This window comes from Rhipicephalus microplus, unplaced genomic scaffold, assembly GCF_043290135.1.
Source record: "Rhipicephalus microplus isolate Deutch F79 unplaced genomic scaffold, USDA_Rmic scaffold_305, whole genome shotgun sequence".
In the NCBI taxonomy this organism is placed as follows: domain Eukaryota; kingdom Metazoa; phylum Arthropoda; class Arachnida; order Ixodida; family Ixodidae; genus Rhipicephalus; species Rhipicephalus microplus.
The window spans coordinates 78,684-97,752 of NW_027464874.1; the positions used below are offsets into that span (position 1 = coordinate 78,684).

At 48.8% G+C, this 19,069-nt stretch overlaps 1 protein-coding gene across 3 annotated transcripts in view; it reads left to right on the forward strand.

Annotated features, from left to right (window-relative positions):
- The window catches only part of LOC142793523 (uncharacterized), a 53,309-nt gene that overhangs the window by 2,061 nt on the left and 32,179 nt on the right, over nt 1–19,069 (forward strand). For all 3 annotated transcript variants that reach the window (XM_075885784.1, XM_075885783.1, XM_075885785.1), the window contains exons 2-4: nt 2,441–2,525; nt 12,311–12,424; nt 17,316–17,417. In XM_075885784.1, coding sequence (XP_075741899.1) covers nt 2,459–2,525; nt 12,311–12,424; nt 17,316–17,417 — 283 coding nt within the window. In that variant the 5' untranslated portion in view covers nt 2,441–2,458. The remainder of the gene's footprint in view (nt 1–2,440; nt 2,526–12,310; nt 12,425–17,315; nt 17,418–19,069) is intronic.

Below are 19,069 nucleotides of genomic sequence, written 5' to 3' on the forward strand. Positions count from 1 at the left end.
AGGAAGTTACAGAACAATTTAGAGAACATGCGTCGAAACCTAGGTCCGAGATAAGAAAGTTCAGACAACTTCGGTCTCGTAGCTTGCGTATCGCATAGATCGGGAAAGATTTCATACAATTGAGAGAAAAGTAGATGCTATCATGCAAGCACCACAGGCCGAGATGTCAAAGATGTGTTCAGTATCGGGCACGCTCACGAATTAACTTGCTGAATAAGTCCTCACTGTTATCTTTATTGTACCAGCTAGTGTAAAAACGGGCATTCTAGGAGTTGCTTTCACGTACCCCATATCGATGCATTCTGAAAAAATGCCCCCCCCCCCCCCTACTCTCCGAAGAGAACTGTGAGGAAATGCGAACGAGTTTCTTGCGCCGATAAAGAGTATTGCTGCTTTCAGGCATTCGCCCTCACCGAATTCTGCCATCACCTTGAAAGACGCCCAGCCAGTGAACAGTAGAGAGTGAGGAGTGAGCAGACTGGAGAGTATGGCACCAGCGTTCTCGACTCGGCGTTGGCGTTTCACAGTGGCATCTCGTGCACACATTTTCGAATGTTCTTGAGAGGCGTCTAGCCAGCGAACGAACGGGAGTGAGGCGCGAGCGAACAGGAGAGTGGTGCACAGGGAGGAGAGAGAGCAAATGGCGAGAGAAGGAGTGGCGAAGCACTTCACCTGTTATTTTACCTGATGGCATAAAGTCAGCATCTAATCAACCCAAACGCTACATAAACGCTTCCAGCACAAACGCTACAAACGCTTTTCAAACACACTGCATTAGGGCGGTGGCAGGTCACGTTCAAGTCTATAAAGTGGGGGCTCCGGTTGCTTGGGGCGAAGTTAGGCGCTTGTGCTCACAGCTGTTGCTCACAGCTGCTGACGCAGAAGCGTAACATGGTGGGGGCTCCAGTTGCTGGGGGGGGGGGAGCGTGCACGCAGCTGTTGCTATGGGAGAAGGCGGTGGACGGTTCCCGACGGACGCCTGACATAGCTCAACTAAGAAATGCGTTTGCATTTAAACGCCAAGAAGAGCCTAAAGAACGCGCAATCATTGGTGCATTTTGACCCGAAAAGGAGCTGAAGCTACAATGCGATGTGACTCTGCATGGCGTTGCTAAAGTTTTATTTCTCTTGGCTATAAAATACCATAGGACCGTCAGATTCCACTAGAGAATGCTAAAAAATGTGGAACAGAGCTGCTGGCTGCTTGAGCAAGGGCTGTTAGTACTTTTTTTAGGCGTGTATTGTTTTTGAGATTATCTTTTAAGTTTGCAGTTTAGCTAGGTCACCAACCATACATCAGTGTTCTGACTGTTCAGGCCCAATCAGTACAAATAATTACAATTTACCTACTGGCTCTTATAGGGGCAAGTGACTAAAAATTAGTTAAATATTCTAATAAGTCACGCTTGTAAAAGAAAAGTTAGTGCCGCACAACGACGTTAATAGGCTACTGCATCAAAGGTGGCCTTCTAATAAACAACTTGCTTAAAAAAGGGATGCTAGTGTAACGTCACCATTTACCAGATTCATTCGTAGTCTAGTTTAATGACATCTTGAAATGACAAGGAACTAGTTACGCATACGGGATAGTTTTGTGGAAGAAAGTGGCCATCTTGGGACTTACCACACAAAAAATTTAAACCAGTAGGGTTGGGGTGAGCACCATATTTTATTTACACCCAATGAATAAAGTCTACCTGAAGTGCAGCATTGTTAGATCTACATATACACAATTATATTTGAAATCTCTATGAGCAACAAAATATGAGTATATAAATTTAGTTCCTTAATGTAATACTGACACCATCTTGAACATGTGAACTAACACTGCGATAAAAGCTTCTGTTCACAGAAGCAGCGCTGAGCAAGTGTGAGGCTCACCAAATTCTCATAATATACTTTATTTTGATATGAAAGCCATTTTTTCTGTGGTTCCACTACGGACTTCGATTCTATCTTGACGTCATGATACAACACAAGATTTTGTGATTTTAAGCAGCAGTATGGCTAGTTGTGATGGCGTTGGGTACTGAAACTTCGAAGATGGTTGCTTCTGCTTCACCAAAACAATGACAGTTTTCACTCGTACGATACCAACAGAGCCATATCGTGCAGCGGATGAGAAAGCTCCATGATGTCTAGAGCGAGTGCGTGGAACCAAAACTAGCTTACAGAAATACACTGTTATTACGTTTCCAGGATGCACTCACGCTTAGCAGTACATTTCTTAGGCTCCAAATACTTTGGCCCCTCAGTCGACGCAAGAAAAAATTTGGCAAGTTAAATGTTTGGTGCACCTACTCTTTCAAAACACAAGTATCAGATGAAGGGTAACTAAGCCTGCATAATGACGTTTTACCTGTTTAGTTCATAGATGTTAAAAGATATATATTGTCAAGTTTCTTATTTTGTCTGTTACAACTGTTTCTTTCGTATGCAGTTGGTGTTCACAGGTGCGATGTGTAGTCCCATATTTCTTTATTTGGGTTCAATTCTGTTACACAATGTGGCTTATGCGCGCTCAGGTTGGTATATTTATATAAATTCCTAAAGGTACAAAGCACTTGTGGCAATTATAGAGACTCTGAAGTAGAAATAGTTTCCGCATAGTCATTTCACTAATTTTGTTCACTAATTATTGTAAATGAAAAGCTGCCGACGACCGTTATCATGATTGTAAGATATGCCAGCTACTCAGCAGCAATATTTTAAAACATAGCACTGGTGTTACTTTGAGAAAAACCTAGTATGTATTGTATGATAGATTGGTGACTGCCATGTTCACTTAAGATGTCTGTCTAAGTAATCAAATTTATTTATGTAATGGTCGAGCGCTCATCTAATTGCCAAAATGTCAGTGGGGCATATTCAATACATGTCTCACGTAAATTTAGCCAGAGCTTGAAAATATGCCGGAACACGTAATCACGACGTGACCAAATGCATGTTGTTCACCATTGCCTGAAATTAGATGATTTTTTTGTGTTCTGAAATATTTTAACTAGATCTGTTTAATGAACTAACTTTTTAAGAAACGAAGATCGATAAAGAATTTCATTGAGAAAGTTGTAGATCGGTTTTCAAAACGTCCGATTAGACAGTTTTTAACTTTATATCTGTTATATTTTAGTGTTCTTCTAATTACAAATGCCCGCGAAATGCAAAAAATACCGCGTGACAAACCCGCTCGTGCGCCAGTGCGTGCAATAATTTTAGTGCTCCCTAACGTTCCATTTACGAACGACCATAGCCTTTGCCCCCTATGTGCTGTCTCGACAGGGCCACAACGATGGTGGTGGCTTTACGATGAACACGTTTTGCTATAGGCCACAACAAAGATAACCCCTGTGACTTCTTACGCTGTCATGAACCGGTGCGAGGGAAGCGTGTAGTTTGTACGCGGAACGTTAGGGATCACTAGAATCTTCGTGTGAACTGACGCGTGAGCAGGTTTGTCACGTGGTATGTTTTTCTATTTTGAGTGCATTTTCAATTAGCAGAAAAACACTAATACCTAACCGATATAAAGTTCAAAACTTCCTAATCGGACGTTTTGCAATTCGATTCACAACTTTCTCATTGAATTTTTTTATCAACATTCGTTTCCTGTAAAGTTAGTTAATTAAACATATCTAATTAACCAATATTTCAGAATACAAAATATAGTCTTACCAACTCCACCCGACGGTGAGCAACATGCGTTTGGTCGCGTCGTATTTGCGTGTGCTCGCATATATTTAAACTCTGGCTAAAAGTACTTAGGACACCCTGTATAATCAAAACGGCAGTAACATGCTCAATTGACATCTAACTGCACTATTATGAACAGCGAACTAACTGCGTGCAAATGTTTCCCAGTTGACAGACAGATAGCGAAATCTGAGAAAAAAAACTATGTGACTACACGGACACCTGCAAAAGAGCGCAGGGAACTGCGGGCCCACATGTATTTGTACATTATAGTTGCGCAGAAACACAAAGGGACCTAGCATTCTCACTTTTACAGTAATGCTTACAGCGGATAACTGACGTTGGCATCGGTTACACAGGAATTTATTAAAAAATGAGCGATGCGCTCCCGATTTGTTTTACGACGAAATTTTTTTACTGATGTTCACAAACCTTTTGCGACACCAGATCAAACGAAAGCCATACGCCTTTTTAAAATTTATTTGATGTTGGCCAGGGGACGGTCGCTAGGGGGCCACGGTGTGCGGACGCGCGTCGCATCGGCTCCGCAGATTTTCTATAGTTTTCGGCGATTTCTTTCCAGCCATTCAGTTCAGAGTATTCCCAAGTGACTGCGAAAGTCCTGCGGTCTCTCCCGATACCATTTGTGCAGGTGAGCCCGTGTTTCGGTCACTTTTCGAAGATTGCCCGTACCGCCACGCTAGCACGACATTCAAGCCAGTAGACAAGGCACGGTAGGCCTGACAAGTCATCGGAGCAAGCGGGTGCCCCATCCGCGGCGCCGGTGCCCGAAATGGAATTCGTGCAAGTTGAAGGGGAGGAGATATCGCCGACGGAGTTCGGAAAAGAGCAGGGATGGTGCGAGATCAAACGAAACACCAAGAAGGCGGGTGGAGACGCCGACCCGGCGAAGAACCAGCAAGCAACGCCAGTGTCTACCGAGAAGGTGGCGTTTATACAGAAAGTGACGCAGTACGTGCGGAAGTCTACCATGATGAGCCGAATGCCCAACCTGCCGACGGATGACTACAAGATCATCGTGCGACCCCGGGATGGCTTCAACGTATCCCACTACCAGAAGGACCGCGTCCACTGCTGCATACGCAACGCTGCAGGGGTGGGGCGTGAGGTAGCCAAGGAGGACAGCGTCTGTCTCAATGAGCGACAAAACGTTATTGTGGTAAGCACGCCGTCAGAAGATCGCGCTAGACGATATGGAGGCATTTGCAAGCTGCGAATTGGCGACCGCGAGTTCGAAGCGAGTGCCTACAGAGCGGCTCCGGAGAAGACGTCCAAAGGCCTCATCAGGGGCATATCGCTAGACGAAAAGCCGGCGGACGTCGTGAGAAGTCTGGTTAACCACCGCAACCCGAACGTCCTGCATGCCAAGCGCATGGGAAACACGACCAACGTGATAATCCTTTTCGGCGGCTACTACGTGCCTCGTTACGTGAACTACGGTGGGATGGTGATAAGGTGCACTCTTTACAAGAAACAAATCGATATGTGCTACGAGTGTGGTCGTCTGGGACACAGGGCCGACGTGTGCCCCAACCCGAACGACAAGAAGTGCCGTGGGTGCGGTCGGCAACCCGCATGTTGATCATCGGTGCGAGCCGGTGTGCCAACTGTGCGGAAAGCGTCACCTCACCGGAGACCGCAAGTGCAAAGCTAAGTACAAGACACCCTACCTAGTCAAGCGCCGACAGTGGGAACGCAGAATGCGCGAGGAGGCTGAGGCCGTCTACAGCAGTAGCAGCACAGTCAACGACGGGGAGGAGGGCTACGGAGGACGCCACGCACCGAGACGACGTAGTGGCAACAGTCGATCGGCCTCGAGGGAGACCCGCACGCGGAGCCGCACTCACTCCCGTACTCGTTCTCGAGCCCGCTCTCGCAGCGTCTCCCGACCCCGTTCGGCGAAGCCTCGCAGCACGTCGATGGCCCGAGCCAACCACACAGCTGCAGCCAAAGGCGGAGGAGAGGTTGACCACATAAATTGAGGTGGGTGGACGTCGCCTCCGGACGCACGCCCAGCGCACCGTTAACGCGAACCGAGACTGCCATTGATAGAAACCCAGATGTAGACAGACGCGGCAGCTCTGCTTACAGACGCAACAGCGACCCAGAAAGCCTAATGCAGAGACGATTGGATCAATTTGAATCAATAATCCAAAAAGTACGGCAGGAAAATGCAAGGTTAAGAAACGAAATTGCCACGTTGCAGGGGGAGGCCCCGACAGTTCCCTTTCCTCCTCCTCCTCCAATTAAACCCGTCGCCACCGACACGGCTGCTAGTATAGCCGAGAGTGTGGAGGAAGTCATGGAGGCTCAAGACGCGCACCCCGCTCCCACTAAACGTAAGGCACTTGACCCGGAACAATTCGACGTCAAATCGCAGAAACGCGAGGAGAAACTCCGCGAATGAGTCAATAGACTCGACGACAAGGTAGGCGCGATGATGACCCAACACGCGCAGCAAACCGCGCAACTTAACAACGCAATTGCTCTGCAAACCGCACAAACCAAACAGTTGAGCATTGCAATATCCCAGCTCACAAAAATAGCCGTGACGCTGCAAACGCGCATAGACAATATCGAAATGCGACTTCCGGGCGCAGTGGGTCGCCAAGTACGAACGACTGGGAAAGCGTACTCTAGCTCGTTACCCGACGAAGAGGCGCAGGATCAGCCGGACGGCAAATCCTAACACGTACAGTCACCATGGCTCGACATGAAACCACACAAACACAACGCCCACAACAGCATAACACACGGAACAAGTTCACTATCTGGCAGTGGAACTGCAGGGGGTACAGGAGGAAACGGGCGCTTCTCCAACAATTCTTACGTAGCCGGCAACGACCGGACGTAATACTATTGCAGGAGACCAATGACCCGGTCAAGCTGGCGGGGTAGAAATCTATAGACGAAGCTGTGACCGCGGGAGCCCCACCGGCCGCTGCAACGCTAGTGCGACGCAACCTCACCGTGGCGCAACGCGAACTTATGAACGTTAGCATACCGCATGTACTCATACAGCTCATCCCGACGAAAGGGCACGGCCCCGGCCTGTTTGTGCTGAACGTGTATAGCAGACCTAAAGCCAGACCCCGCTTTAGCACGTTACTGCGAGAGGCGCACGAGGCAGCTGCCGACGGGCCCTTGCTTATCGCGGGCGACTTCAACGCGCCCCCCACGCTGCGTGGGGGTACGGCTACAAAACGCCAAAAGGTAAGCGCCTTTGGGACGATGCGCAGAATGAGGGCCTCGAGCTCATCACAGACCCTTCCACGCCTACGCGCAGGGGCAACAGCGTATGTGCAGACACCTCACCCGACCTCACATTTACCAAGAACGTTGCTAGCGCGCGATGGCACAATACACAGGAGGACCTGGGTAGCGATCACTCAGTGATCGAGATCCAGGTCGACGCTGAACCTCACCACCGCGTTCATCGGGAAGGTACCAAGGGCAAGAACCACCGGCTGGTGAATTGGGACGCGTTGCGCAAAGTCCGGGAAGAGCAGAATCGTGGCAGTGCGGCTATTGAGGATATAGATAGCTGGACTGCGACGCTCAAGGGGGATTTAGAAACGGCGACGCGGGAGGTTCCGCCAGAAGCACAGCTCGAAGTGGTAGACAGGAAACTCCTACACATGTGGGAAGCCAAGCGCAGCCTGCAAGACAGGTGGAAGCGTCAACGCCACAATCGAACGCTGCGCAGACGCATAGTACGGCTAAGCAGGGGCATGGAAGAGCACGCGTTACAGGTATGCAAAACGCAATGGGAAGAGATCTGCAATGGGGTGGAGAACCAGCTGGGACGGGCCAAGACGTGGCATCTCCTCCGGCACCTCTTGGATCCAGAGGAGACGAAAACATCGCACGCACATAAGCTTAACAAGTTGCTGCACGACTACAAAGGCACCCACGCGGACTTTCTAGATGACGTGCGAAGCCGTTACTTTCAGTCACGTAGCCCCCTCGCGCACTCGGCATACGCCTGGGAGGGTGAGGGTAACGCGGAGCTAGACGAGGACTTCAGCGTTGCACAGGTGAGGGCGGTGATGCACAGGCTCAACACAAAGTCGGCGCCAGGCCCGGACGGGATAACCAACAAAGCGCTACGTAACTTGGACGATGAGTCGATAGAACAACTGACGGCTTACATGAACGAGTGCTGGAATGCGGGCGCTATACCGAACTCGTGGAAAACGGCGCGCATAATTATGATCCCCAAACCGGGCAAACGAGTACAGATTGACAACCTTCGACCGATATTCCTGACGTCCTGCGGTGGTAAGGTCATGGAACATGTGGTTCTCGCTCGCTTTAGCAACTACCTCGAGGACCGAAACATGCTCCCACACACGATGCTGGGGTTCCGTCGTAACTTTCCACGCAGGACGTTATGCTTCAACTCAAGCACGATATCGTAGACAATCCCACACGATCCACCAAAGCGATACTCGGGCTCGACCTCAAAAAGGCGTTCGACAACGTTAGCCATGCTGCGATACTTGAAAGTATACGAGCGTTGGGACTGGGCGAGAGAACGTACCACTACGTACGGGGTTTTCTTACGGGCCGCCGGGCCCGATTAGCGATCGGCGGACTAGAATCGCAGGACATATACATGGGTTGTACGGGCACGCCGCAGGGCTCCGTAATCTCGCCCATGCTCTTTAACCTCGTGCTTGTCGGATTACCACGAAAACTCGCTGAGATAGAAGGCCTCCACCATAGCTTGTACGCCGATGATATCACCCTCTGGGTTAACGAGGGAAATGACGGCCACGTAGAGCAAACGCTGCAGGAAGCCGTCGACGTGGTGCAGGACTACCTCCGCGACATTGGCCTCGAATGTTCCGCCGCTAAATCGGAGCTCCTGCTCTATAGACCATCGCGCAGGGGCCGTAAACCCAAGAACACCGATTCCGCATTCGAGTGCGCATATAGAGAAATTAATGTACGCACATCAGACGGCGCTGTCATCCCAAAAGTTAACACCATTAGGGTACTGGGCTTGCGCCTGTCCGCCAACGGCCACAACGGCGAAACCGCTCACAGAGTAGAGGGCGCGGTCAATGAAACAATCCGGTTGCTGAAACGAATAACAAATCGGCATAGCGGAGTGAAGGAAAGCAATACCATTCGCCTGGTACATGCTTTCGCTATGAGCCATATAACGTACGTCGCCTCCTACCTCAAGTGGCAGGCGACTGAACGCACCAAACTAGATTGTCTCATCCGCAAGGCGTACAAACGCGCAATCGGATTACCGGCCAATATCAGCACGGCAAAATTTCTCGAGCTGGGGTTTCACAATACTCTAGATGAGATAATTGAAGCACACAACATCGCCCAGTACGAACGTCTGGCGAAGACTAGAACTGGTCGACACATCCTCGAGACACTGGGTATCAACTACCATACGCAGCGCGGCGAAAAGGTCGGGATACCCAGACGTATTCGCGAGCGCATCGTCGTTCTGCCGTTGCCTAAGAACATGCACGATCCACGCCTGTTGCGCCGACACATCACATCGGTCGGCGCAATGGGCGCGCCCAGGACTTTGAAAAGAAATTCGGCAATAGCAAAGACACAGTTTACGTGGACGCGGCCCGTTACGACTGCCACCGCGGCTTCGCGGTTGCGATCACGGATCGTGTAGGAACTTGTGTCACGAGTGCGACAATAGGCACGTAAGAGACGGAGGCGGCCGCAGAAGCTGTCATAGCCCTCGCGATAGCCACCACGGACGCCGAGGTGATAATAGGCGACTCGCAGGCGGCGATACGCAACTACGCCAGCGGCCGGATCTCCTGCGAAGCGGCCCACATTCTCGAAACTCACGAACACAACATCTGCCGCAAAAAAGACAGTTTCCTCGTATGGACCCCCGCCCACACGGACCCTCCGCTTGCGGGCAACGCGACTGCCCACGCCACGGCTCGAGGACTTACACGCCGAGCTGCGACGCCTGCCGACAGTCCCGATGTCTCGCACACTTCGACAGCGATGCGGGAATGGACGTGGGGGGATCGCATGACCACTTTCAGAGACATCACGCAACACTACAGACTGAACAGATGCAAATATCCACCACCCCTGCCAAACTAAACAAGAAACAGCAGTTTGCCTGGAGACAACTACAGACACACACGTACCCGAATCCGGTGATCCTTCGCCTCTGCTACCCAGGCATTTATACATCCGACGCGTGTAAGGCGTGCGGAGCCAGAGCGACGCTGCAGCACAAGCTTTGGAAGTGTACCGGTAACGCGCAGCAGTCCTCTACGAACCCGGTAGACATGGCAGTCTCGAACCGCGAGGCGCGATGGGAGGCGGCTCTGCTCAGCCACGACCTTGCCGATCAACTGTGGGCAGTCCGGCATGCCCAGGATGCCGCCCGGGTCCAAGGACTCGAGGCCGTCACCTAGGCCGGGGTGCTTGTAAACCTACCCCACTCAATGACGCCGGACATGTTCAATAAAGTTTTTACTCACTCACTTGATGTTGGCCAGATAGATTTGACTGTGGCATAAAACTGTGTTCTTCTGAAAGGATGTGTGCCATAGCCGCGAAAATTCACCGAGCTAAAATTTGCGTTACGCAATAAACAGAACATTATTACCCGGAAGAAATCGCCAACCTTTACGGAGCAGCCAGAGAGTTCCTTTTGTCAAGGGCTGCAGGTCGATGGCAGGAATGGCGGGCTTCTTTAAGGTAGCTGGCTTCCCGCCGTCGTCCCACGCTGTTCGAGCCCATTCGACAAAAGGGTTGTCTCACAAAACTTTCGTTGAGACCGGATCACTACCAGGAACCTCTACAGGACAGCATGTTGCAGACTGGGCGCTGATGAGGCCGAAAGCAACCTAGCATACCGGCTTACGCACAATGGCGTCCGCCCAGACGAATTGCCGGGCCAAATGTACCCCTTACTTCATATTGTATGGAATACCACCGCCGATGGTCATTTCAGTAACGGCGACACGGAACTGAGCATGGAATTGTATTCGTATAAGTAATGTGGGGTGGTGAAGCAGAAAGGCCAGCGCCAGTGAAGCCGCCTCTTGGTGCGAAGCGCGAGCGCTGTGAGTGAGCTAGGAAAGCCGAGCCCGTTCGACTGATTCTAGCTGTACCGGCTGTCTGCCTGCTACCAGGCGTCGTTAATAAACACCCTTTTCATTGGGCGTATAGAGTTCTTGTACTACCTCTGTTCTCTTAAAGTGTCAATATGCAAGCTCTTCATTCGTAAGAATGCATGCGTCTATTTTATTTACTGCTTCAAGAAAACTTCATCTATCGCTGAAGGCTACCCCATTAAATGTACGGTAAAAAGGGACCGAATAGGACGCAGGTGAAACGCCTACATACCTCGGTGTATGATTTAGCGCTTATCGGTCTGCATGCACTGCTCACCTGCCCGCTCTTAGAAGTTGGTCTTCTGAGAAAATAAGCTATTGGCTTCTAATTGAAGGATGCAGTCCTTCTCCGTAAAAAAAAATAAAGTATGATTTACGCTTACGGGTCTCTCTTACTTGTAACTTCAGACTACATGATTGCTTTTCGCTCGTGTTTGCTTTAGAGGTAAGCTAAGTATGACGTGAAAAAAAATTCCCAGCATACCCATGAAGTTAATGATGATGAGTGAGCCGAAGCTACTGTCTGTCTGTCTGTCTGTCTGTCTGTCTGTCTGTCTGTCTGTCTGTCTGTCTGTCTGTCTGTCTGTCTGTCTGTCTGTCTGTCTGACTGACTGACTGACTGACTGACTGACTGACTGACTGACTGACCGACCGACTGACTGACTGACTGATGGACGAATGGACGGATGGACGGACGGACCGAACGACCGACCGACCGACTGAGCAACCCACCGTCCAGCCGTCCGTCCGTCCGTCCGTCTGTCTGTCTGTCTATCTGTCTGTCTGTCTGTCTGTCTCTCTGTCTGTCTGTCTGACTGACTGACTGACTGACTGACTGACTGACTGACTGACTGAATGATTGACCGACTGACTCACTGACTGACTGACTGACTGACTGACTGACTGACTGACCGACTGACGGATGGACGGACGGACGGACAGATGGACGGACCGACCAACCGACCGACCGACCGAGCAACCCACCGTCCAGCCATCCGTCCGTCCGTCCGTCCGTCCGTCCGTCCGTCCGTCTGTCTGTCTGTCTGTCTGTCTGTCTGTCTGTCTGTCTGTCTGACCTACCGACCGACTCACTCACTCACTCACTCACTCACTCACTCACTCACTCACTCACTCACTCACTGTTCGTCCATCCACTTCTATCCTACTAGAACTCGTCATCATTCACTCCGTGGATATCTAGTGATAATATATTCCAGGACATTTACACACAGTGCTGTCTAGTGAGCAACTCTTAAAACTAACTAGAGGTGGCTACTGCAATAAACAACTGCAAAGGAACGACCCGAGCCCTAAGGAGCTTCGCCTCTAAAAACAAGACATAAGGATCACAGAATTGTGTTTGATACGGCTTAATGACGACCACAATTTCCTTACTTTTCCTACTGCCTTTTTTGTTCTGCTGTATTTTGTAAGCCTTCATAACATGCATTAGTGTATTTTTTCACAAGCACCACCACGGAAAAATACTAAGGATTACTTCTGCAGCGACAACCTTAAATGCAACTTTGGAGAGAAGCAGACTTGCTTGTTCAAAGATACCAGCACACCCACTTTGAAGTGTGGTAAGCCTAAAACTCTTACAGAATAGTTACTCAATATAAAGTTTGTAGAGATGGTTAAAGGAAATATTTTTCCTTTCCCGTGTTTTGCCAAACTTCTTCAACAGTTTTTGTATACAAATATTGACAGCTTTGTTTAGAAAACTAGTCCAAAATACAAAGTCCATAAGGGTATTTGCTATCGAAATCTGTTGAATAAAAAAGTCAGCTTTTCATAGCACTCTCCGTGGAGTGTGTATACTGTACACATTTATGTCACTTTAGTTTGCTTACTCTTCCTTAAAATTTCTAGATATATATTCACAGACTATTCATATCATTTCTATGACTCAGTTTGTAAATTATCTAGGGAACTATTACTTAACAATTTTCTTATTTTTGTGTACAAGTAGCCTATAAGAAGTATCTGTAGAATAGTCTGTACTTAATGTATTGGCTGTAACGAAGTAGAAATAGCAGAACGTAAAGAAGCAAAATATGCTGAACAGAATGACAAGCACAAGCGCTGGATTACAACTGAGCAACGAGCACAAGATAGTAAAATGATATACAAATGAAAATATAACCGCACATGTGCAAAAATGTTATCCGAGCGACTTCAGCGCGCTGCCCAACGGTAGTAATTTACTGCTAAAAGCATACTGCATTGGACACAAGATTTACGGTTCAAGATACAAATTAAATTTCGTCATGGGGTCGTGACATCGACGTAGGGAGTGGACTGTAGGTCCAATATAAAATGTGTTTTGTTTTGCCGAACTTGTGGCCTTGCACACTGGCACTCATAACGGCGAACTGAGCGTCGGCCGCTGTTCAACTAACAAGTGGTGATGCGCGTCGGCTTTTATACATGTGTCGTCGAATGTTCCTGTGCTATCACTAGCGGTCACGTATGTTCCAGAACACTCCGAAATGTTCACGTTGTGCACGCAACCACATGGCTTGGTTCTATGATTATCTAGTGGTTCTTAGTCCATCGCAGAGTATTGCGCAAGGCAGCCCTCACACATGTAATGGGGCGATGACGAAACTTGACAAAAGAGTGGGACATTGACCCCATGAGCCGCCTCTGAAAAAGGTTTCCTTTCTATGCTTTACCAAAAGATGAAAGTACAATAATAAAGCAAACCCCACTAAAAGTACTGTCCTTCAAATCGTTAACCTGCATCAATCGGCTTCAGGTGTATGACATGGATGACTTTAGGTAACGCACGTCTCTGGTGCGAGTTTATGATGCCGTCAGGGGCAACCTTGTAGTCGAGTGGGCCTAGGTGTCGAACTACCTTGTACAGTCAGGAGTAGCGTCACAGATTCTTTCACTCAGTCTACGACGGCGTTTCAGCGTATACACCCAAACAGGCTCACTCGGCTGCCATTCCATAAAGTGTCGTCAAATATTGTAACGTTGGATGTCGATCATCTGTTCTTTCTTGATGCAAAGGCGGGCGAATTGTCGTGCTTCTTCGGTGCGCTGAAGGTAGACAGTCACGTCGAGGTTTTATTCGTCAGCGACGTTTGGCAGCATGGCGTCAAGCTTCGTGGTCGGATTCCTTCAGTTGAGCAACTTGTATGACGACATTTGGGTCATCTTCTGCACCGCCATGTTGTATGTGAAGGCCACGTATGGAGGGTGCCCTCTCACGTCTTGGGTTCGAAGCAGACGTATATGGCAAGCATGTCAGCGATGGTCTCGTTTGCACACCCTGCGAGGCCATTTGTCTGTGGGTGGTAAGCGATCATCCGGCGATGACTTGTCTGGCTGTCCCACAGGCCATCTGTGGGTGGTGGCCAATTGTCCGGTGGTGACTAGTTAGCTGTACCTCGCGATAGCCTGAAATAGGTCCACACTGAATGCTCTACCTCTGTCAGTAATGATTACCTTTGGTGCACCAGGACACAAGACAATTTTCTCGACGAATAAATTTGCTACCTCGGCGACACTGCATTTGGGCAGCATCTTCGTCTCGGCGCAGTGGCTGAGGTAGTAACTACCATGACAATCCAGATTTTTGGGGATTTTACGTAGAGAATGGTCCCAGTAGGTCCATGCCAATTCGATGGAACAACCCGTGTGGTGGCTCTAAGGGCTTCCGAAGTCCAGCTGGCTTAATTGGCAGTGTCTGCCATCGTTGACATTCTCGGCAGGTTTTTACTCTATGAGTGACGTCGGCAGTGAGGGGGGCAGACTTACTTTTCCTGTATCCTCGCTAGCGTGGGAAAAAATTTACTGTGTCAAGCCGTCAGGTGGTCATGGAGAGCGTAACTCCGAAGGTGTTTGGACCGATGGGGCGAGAAGTTTTTCTTAATAAGTATTCCGTTACTCAAGAAAAACGACGCCAGTCTTCCCTTGAATACCTGTGGAACAACGGCAGCGTCACTCTCGAGGCATTCCAGAAGGCCTTAATTTCCGGGTCACCTCGCTGTTACTTTGATATAACGTCGCCGCTTAAGGCTCCCAAGAAATAGTCGTCATCCTCGTCCTGCGGTGGTACGCCTGCGCATTCACAGTATAACTATTGTGATAAAGCGAACATAAAAGTAATTCTTCATAGTTATATTTTATTGCTCTGCTCTAAGGTTGAAATCTTATTTTCAAGCATTAGGGAAGAGGTTGCGTCTGATCTTTTGTATTTGTTGAATATGAAGCTTACTGCCTGCCCCTGTACCATCTCGAACTTATGCATATCCTCCTTGTGATGAAGAATGATGACAAAATAGTAGGCTCCAGTGTCGACGAGAGTTGTAGTGCTGTGGCCATCGATAAGAACGTTGAGGTCGCTAGGTCGTCGCCTCACGTTGCAGCTACGTCGTGGCGTTGGATCATGGTTACGACGGTTGTACCGCTGCTTGAGCGTTGCGTCGTCAGGAATTTTTCACGCCGCGATGTTTAGACCTCGGGACAACGTTATTATTGCGGTGGTTCTGTGAAGTTTTGTTACGGCTTCTTCGTCAGTGGTGGAGGATCTTCGGTGATTTGTAGTACAGCAAGCGCACCGCAGTCTGTTGCTGCCCTTAGTTTTCCGAGTACAGGCTCGGTGACCGGCACCGGGTTGGGCCAGTGCAGGGCCGGCGGTGAGGCGGCATGTAGCGGCCGGGTGATGAACGGAAAGATCCTCAGGGCGTCCACTACGCTGCTGCGAGGTAGTCGGCGATGTCGCGTGCTCTTTCACCCCGTTGTGGACGCTGCGTATCAATGGCGAAACACCGCCGTTCCATCTGCTGGTACTCGCAGCGGCGGTAGGTGTGGCCGGCCTCCCCGCTGTGGTAGCAGAGCGAGTGTATTCAGGGGAGCGCCAAACATGGCTGTTTTGTGGCACGTAGCGCTCGTCTACACGAGGGTGCTAGGGCTTCAATAATAGAAGGTGAGTGACTCCTTGGGCTGCTTCAGCAGGATCCGTGCAATCGGCACACGCCCGGTCACTGTCACTGCGGCCGAGGTCAGGATATTGGTTAGCTGGGTCTTCTCAGGTAGAGGCCCGAACACTGGCGGTAGACCTTGTTACCTGCGCCTTGTTCACTGCTTGGTGTTGTCGTCTATGTATACACGACTGGCACTGGGTTCACAAATTGATGGGGTCGTCTGCTATATGAAACGCATAGCACCCCCTCCAAAAGTCCCGGGTTTCTGACGTCGACGAAGGGAGCAAGATGAAGCTGTTTTATTTGGCTGAACTCGTGGCTCGTTAACGGAAAGTAAGATTACAGTGGTACACACTGGCACTGATAGCGGCGAACTGAGCGTTGGTCGTCGATCAACCAAAAAGAGATGTTGTGCGTAGGCATTTACTCCTGTGCCGTCGAATGTTCCAGTGCCATCGCTAGCGGTGACCTACGTTTTAGAATAATCTGTAATGTTCACGTAGTGTGCGTAATCGCATCGGAAGATTCTACGACTAACTCGGTAGTTTTTAGTTTATTGGCCAGTTTGCACGAGGCCGCACTCACACGTGCGATCAGGTGACAACAAAAGTTGACAAAAGAGGGTGGCAATGTGTACAGGAAGGGCCATTGTTTACTGCATTTTTCTAATGCAAATAGAATAACAAGCAGAGCATGCTCACAAATATGGCTGGAAATGTTTAGTAGACGTTATGACCTCGCATAATATACTTTGATATTCGTGAGATTTCTTCACAAATATGCAGTGATGAAATTGTCAAAAAAGATCTCGCAGAGTAGCAAACACGAAAACATAACTGCTAAATACTTTAAATCGGTACTTCAATTTTGAGCTTAGAGTGTTACTGCATGAAATGTTTCTGCGCGTATCGTATCACTCCTGGAAGCTTCAGTTACTGCAGATAGTCATTGAAAACAATTCCGATAATCGTCTAATTTTTGTTTCACTTGTCAGTACGTTCCTCACGCAAACTCCACAAAAATAGCATGCAGTCACCACTGAGCACAACGAAAAAGTTGACAGCCAAGCAGGTTAGGAGAGCCTTGCATGCCGTGCTTGCCGTATCACATGCACTTACCGTTTGATTTTTTTTCCTCCTTGACATGAGGCACTAAGACGTTGACTCCGAACACCAAGCTTAGGGCCTCCATTTTGGGCTGTCAGCGGGCTTTGGAATGTCCTTGTAGAATTGAGAATGTCACACGTTCACCTGAATTTTGACGTGACTGAAGTTCACAAAAAAGGGAAGGATCCCATTTGCCTTCATTCATTCTTGTGCCCATACAACGCAATCGTATTCATTGTTCATAGGGCAAAAGTTCAATCCAATTCAGTATAGTTACGTGTATAGGGAACCTGGGTGGTGAATGGCAGAACAAATAAAAACAGAACAATATTGAATTTGGCCAGAAGTTCACAAACTTGGCCACTTTTGGAAGGCAAAGGTTGAAATATGTTTAGTTTTTTTCCCAACTTTTGTCCCTGTATTTACAGTACAACACCAAAGTGACTGTGTGACCCTTTGGAAGGGCACTTGCGGGAACAATGGGGTTCCAAAATGTTTGGATGATCATACTGAGTGTATATGCTTTTGCGGTAAGTGTTGTTACTACTATGATAAATAATATATGTATTGAAATGTTTGCGATGCAATACCGGCTGAAAAATTTTAGTACATGACGTGTGCGTTGCGGTTTCTGCTTTTCGTTACCTGAAATTTCGAAATAATAGCGTGCAAGGTACCTGCTAGTATTTTATAATTGTGTGAGTCGACTGATATTCATGTCACCTTTTTTGACACGCAGTATCAATTATTTTCTACCACCTAATGAAATTCTGTACGCTGTTTTGTCGCTGTAGTAAACTCGCAAGATAGACTATAAAACACGCGTCTCAAACACATGAACCGCCAACCACATGCTAGCCCGCCAACATCTCCCTTGAGACGCATGGCCTGTATAGAGCTACGTCCAATCTATCTGTTTTCAACTCTCATAGTAAGGAAGTGCTTGAGCTACCCTCACACGACCAGTCTAAATCATTGTTTTCATGTGAACCCTAGGTGGTCAACGTGCTTTTAAACAAAACCACGAAAAAATATCCCAGTCTCGTCGCGTGCCTCGTCAAACAATTCCCTCCAGAGAGTAGCACGAACCCGCGAGAGGGTATGTGCCACTGGGGTGCGGGTATGTGCCGCCGGTGATTAACACATGGTATCTGCTCAGGAACGACGAGAACACACATGGGTACTATAAAGGGTGATCCTTAAAAACAAGCTCATATCGGCAGCGTTGACACGACGAATGCAAAGAGGACCGTATCCTGCTAAAGGGAACCAGGTGTAGATGTGAAGCAGCAGGCGCTAACGGCTGAACTGGTGGCGATGTTGACGCTGGCGGTAATCAAGTGAACGCCAAGTAACTACTCGCTTGACTGAATTCCGAACGCGTGATCCAGCGCCTTCATATACGGAGTGGCCAGTGAATGGTTGCGCAGCACGAGCAGGTGGCTTTAGACTAGCAGACGCTACCTACGTCGGCTTTGCGAGGTCTAAGATAACCGGTTTGCTACCTTACACGTGGAAATAGAATGAGAGAGATTGAAAGAACGAGAGAAAAGAGAGGATAGCACATTACACAACAAGTGCACAAGCATCTTGTCAGTAACAGTTCCTCTATCATGCTGGAAATGCGTCGTCACCATCAGAGCTGCTTGTCCAGGTCTGTTTCTTTTTCAAAAACTTCAGCAGTTCTTTGGTAGCATTCAGCTGCAATGTCTTTTGTCAATGACATGCTTGAACAGACTCAACAGGCATTTGTTTACTGTCGAGGCACGCTATAAAGATCTCAATGATTGTCTCCGCCTATTATAGACTGGAGAGTCACACAGGATGTGGCGTAGCGTCTCGTCGCAACTACAGGCATCGCACAGAGCATTGTCGACCATTCTATTGCGGACAAATAACGATTTCGTAAATGCCACTCCTAACCATATGCGGTAAAGAATAGTGGCCTCTCTTCGATGGAGTGCACTTGGCCTACAGTGTTGCATCAAAAAGCCCAGGTGGTGATGTTGATTGATCAGGTGGGTCTGGCTGCTTGGTGAGCATCAAAAGTGAGCGTGATTTTTTGTGCAAACCCTTGAAGACTCTTCGCCACGTCAGATCTTGAAGTGGTATGGTATCCAAATGTGAGCCGTCAAGAGCAGCTCGAACACCAGTAGCTCGTTCGTTTTCTATGACACTGCAG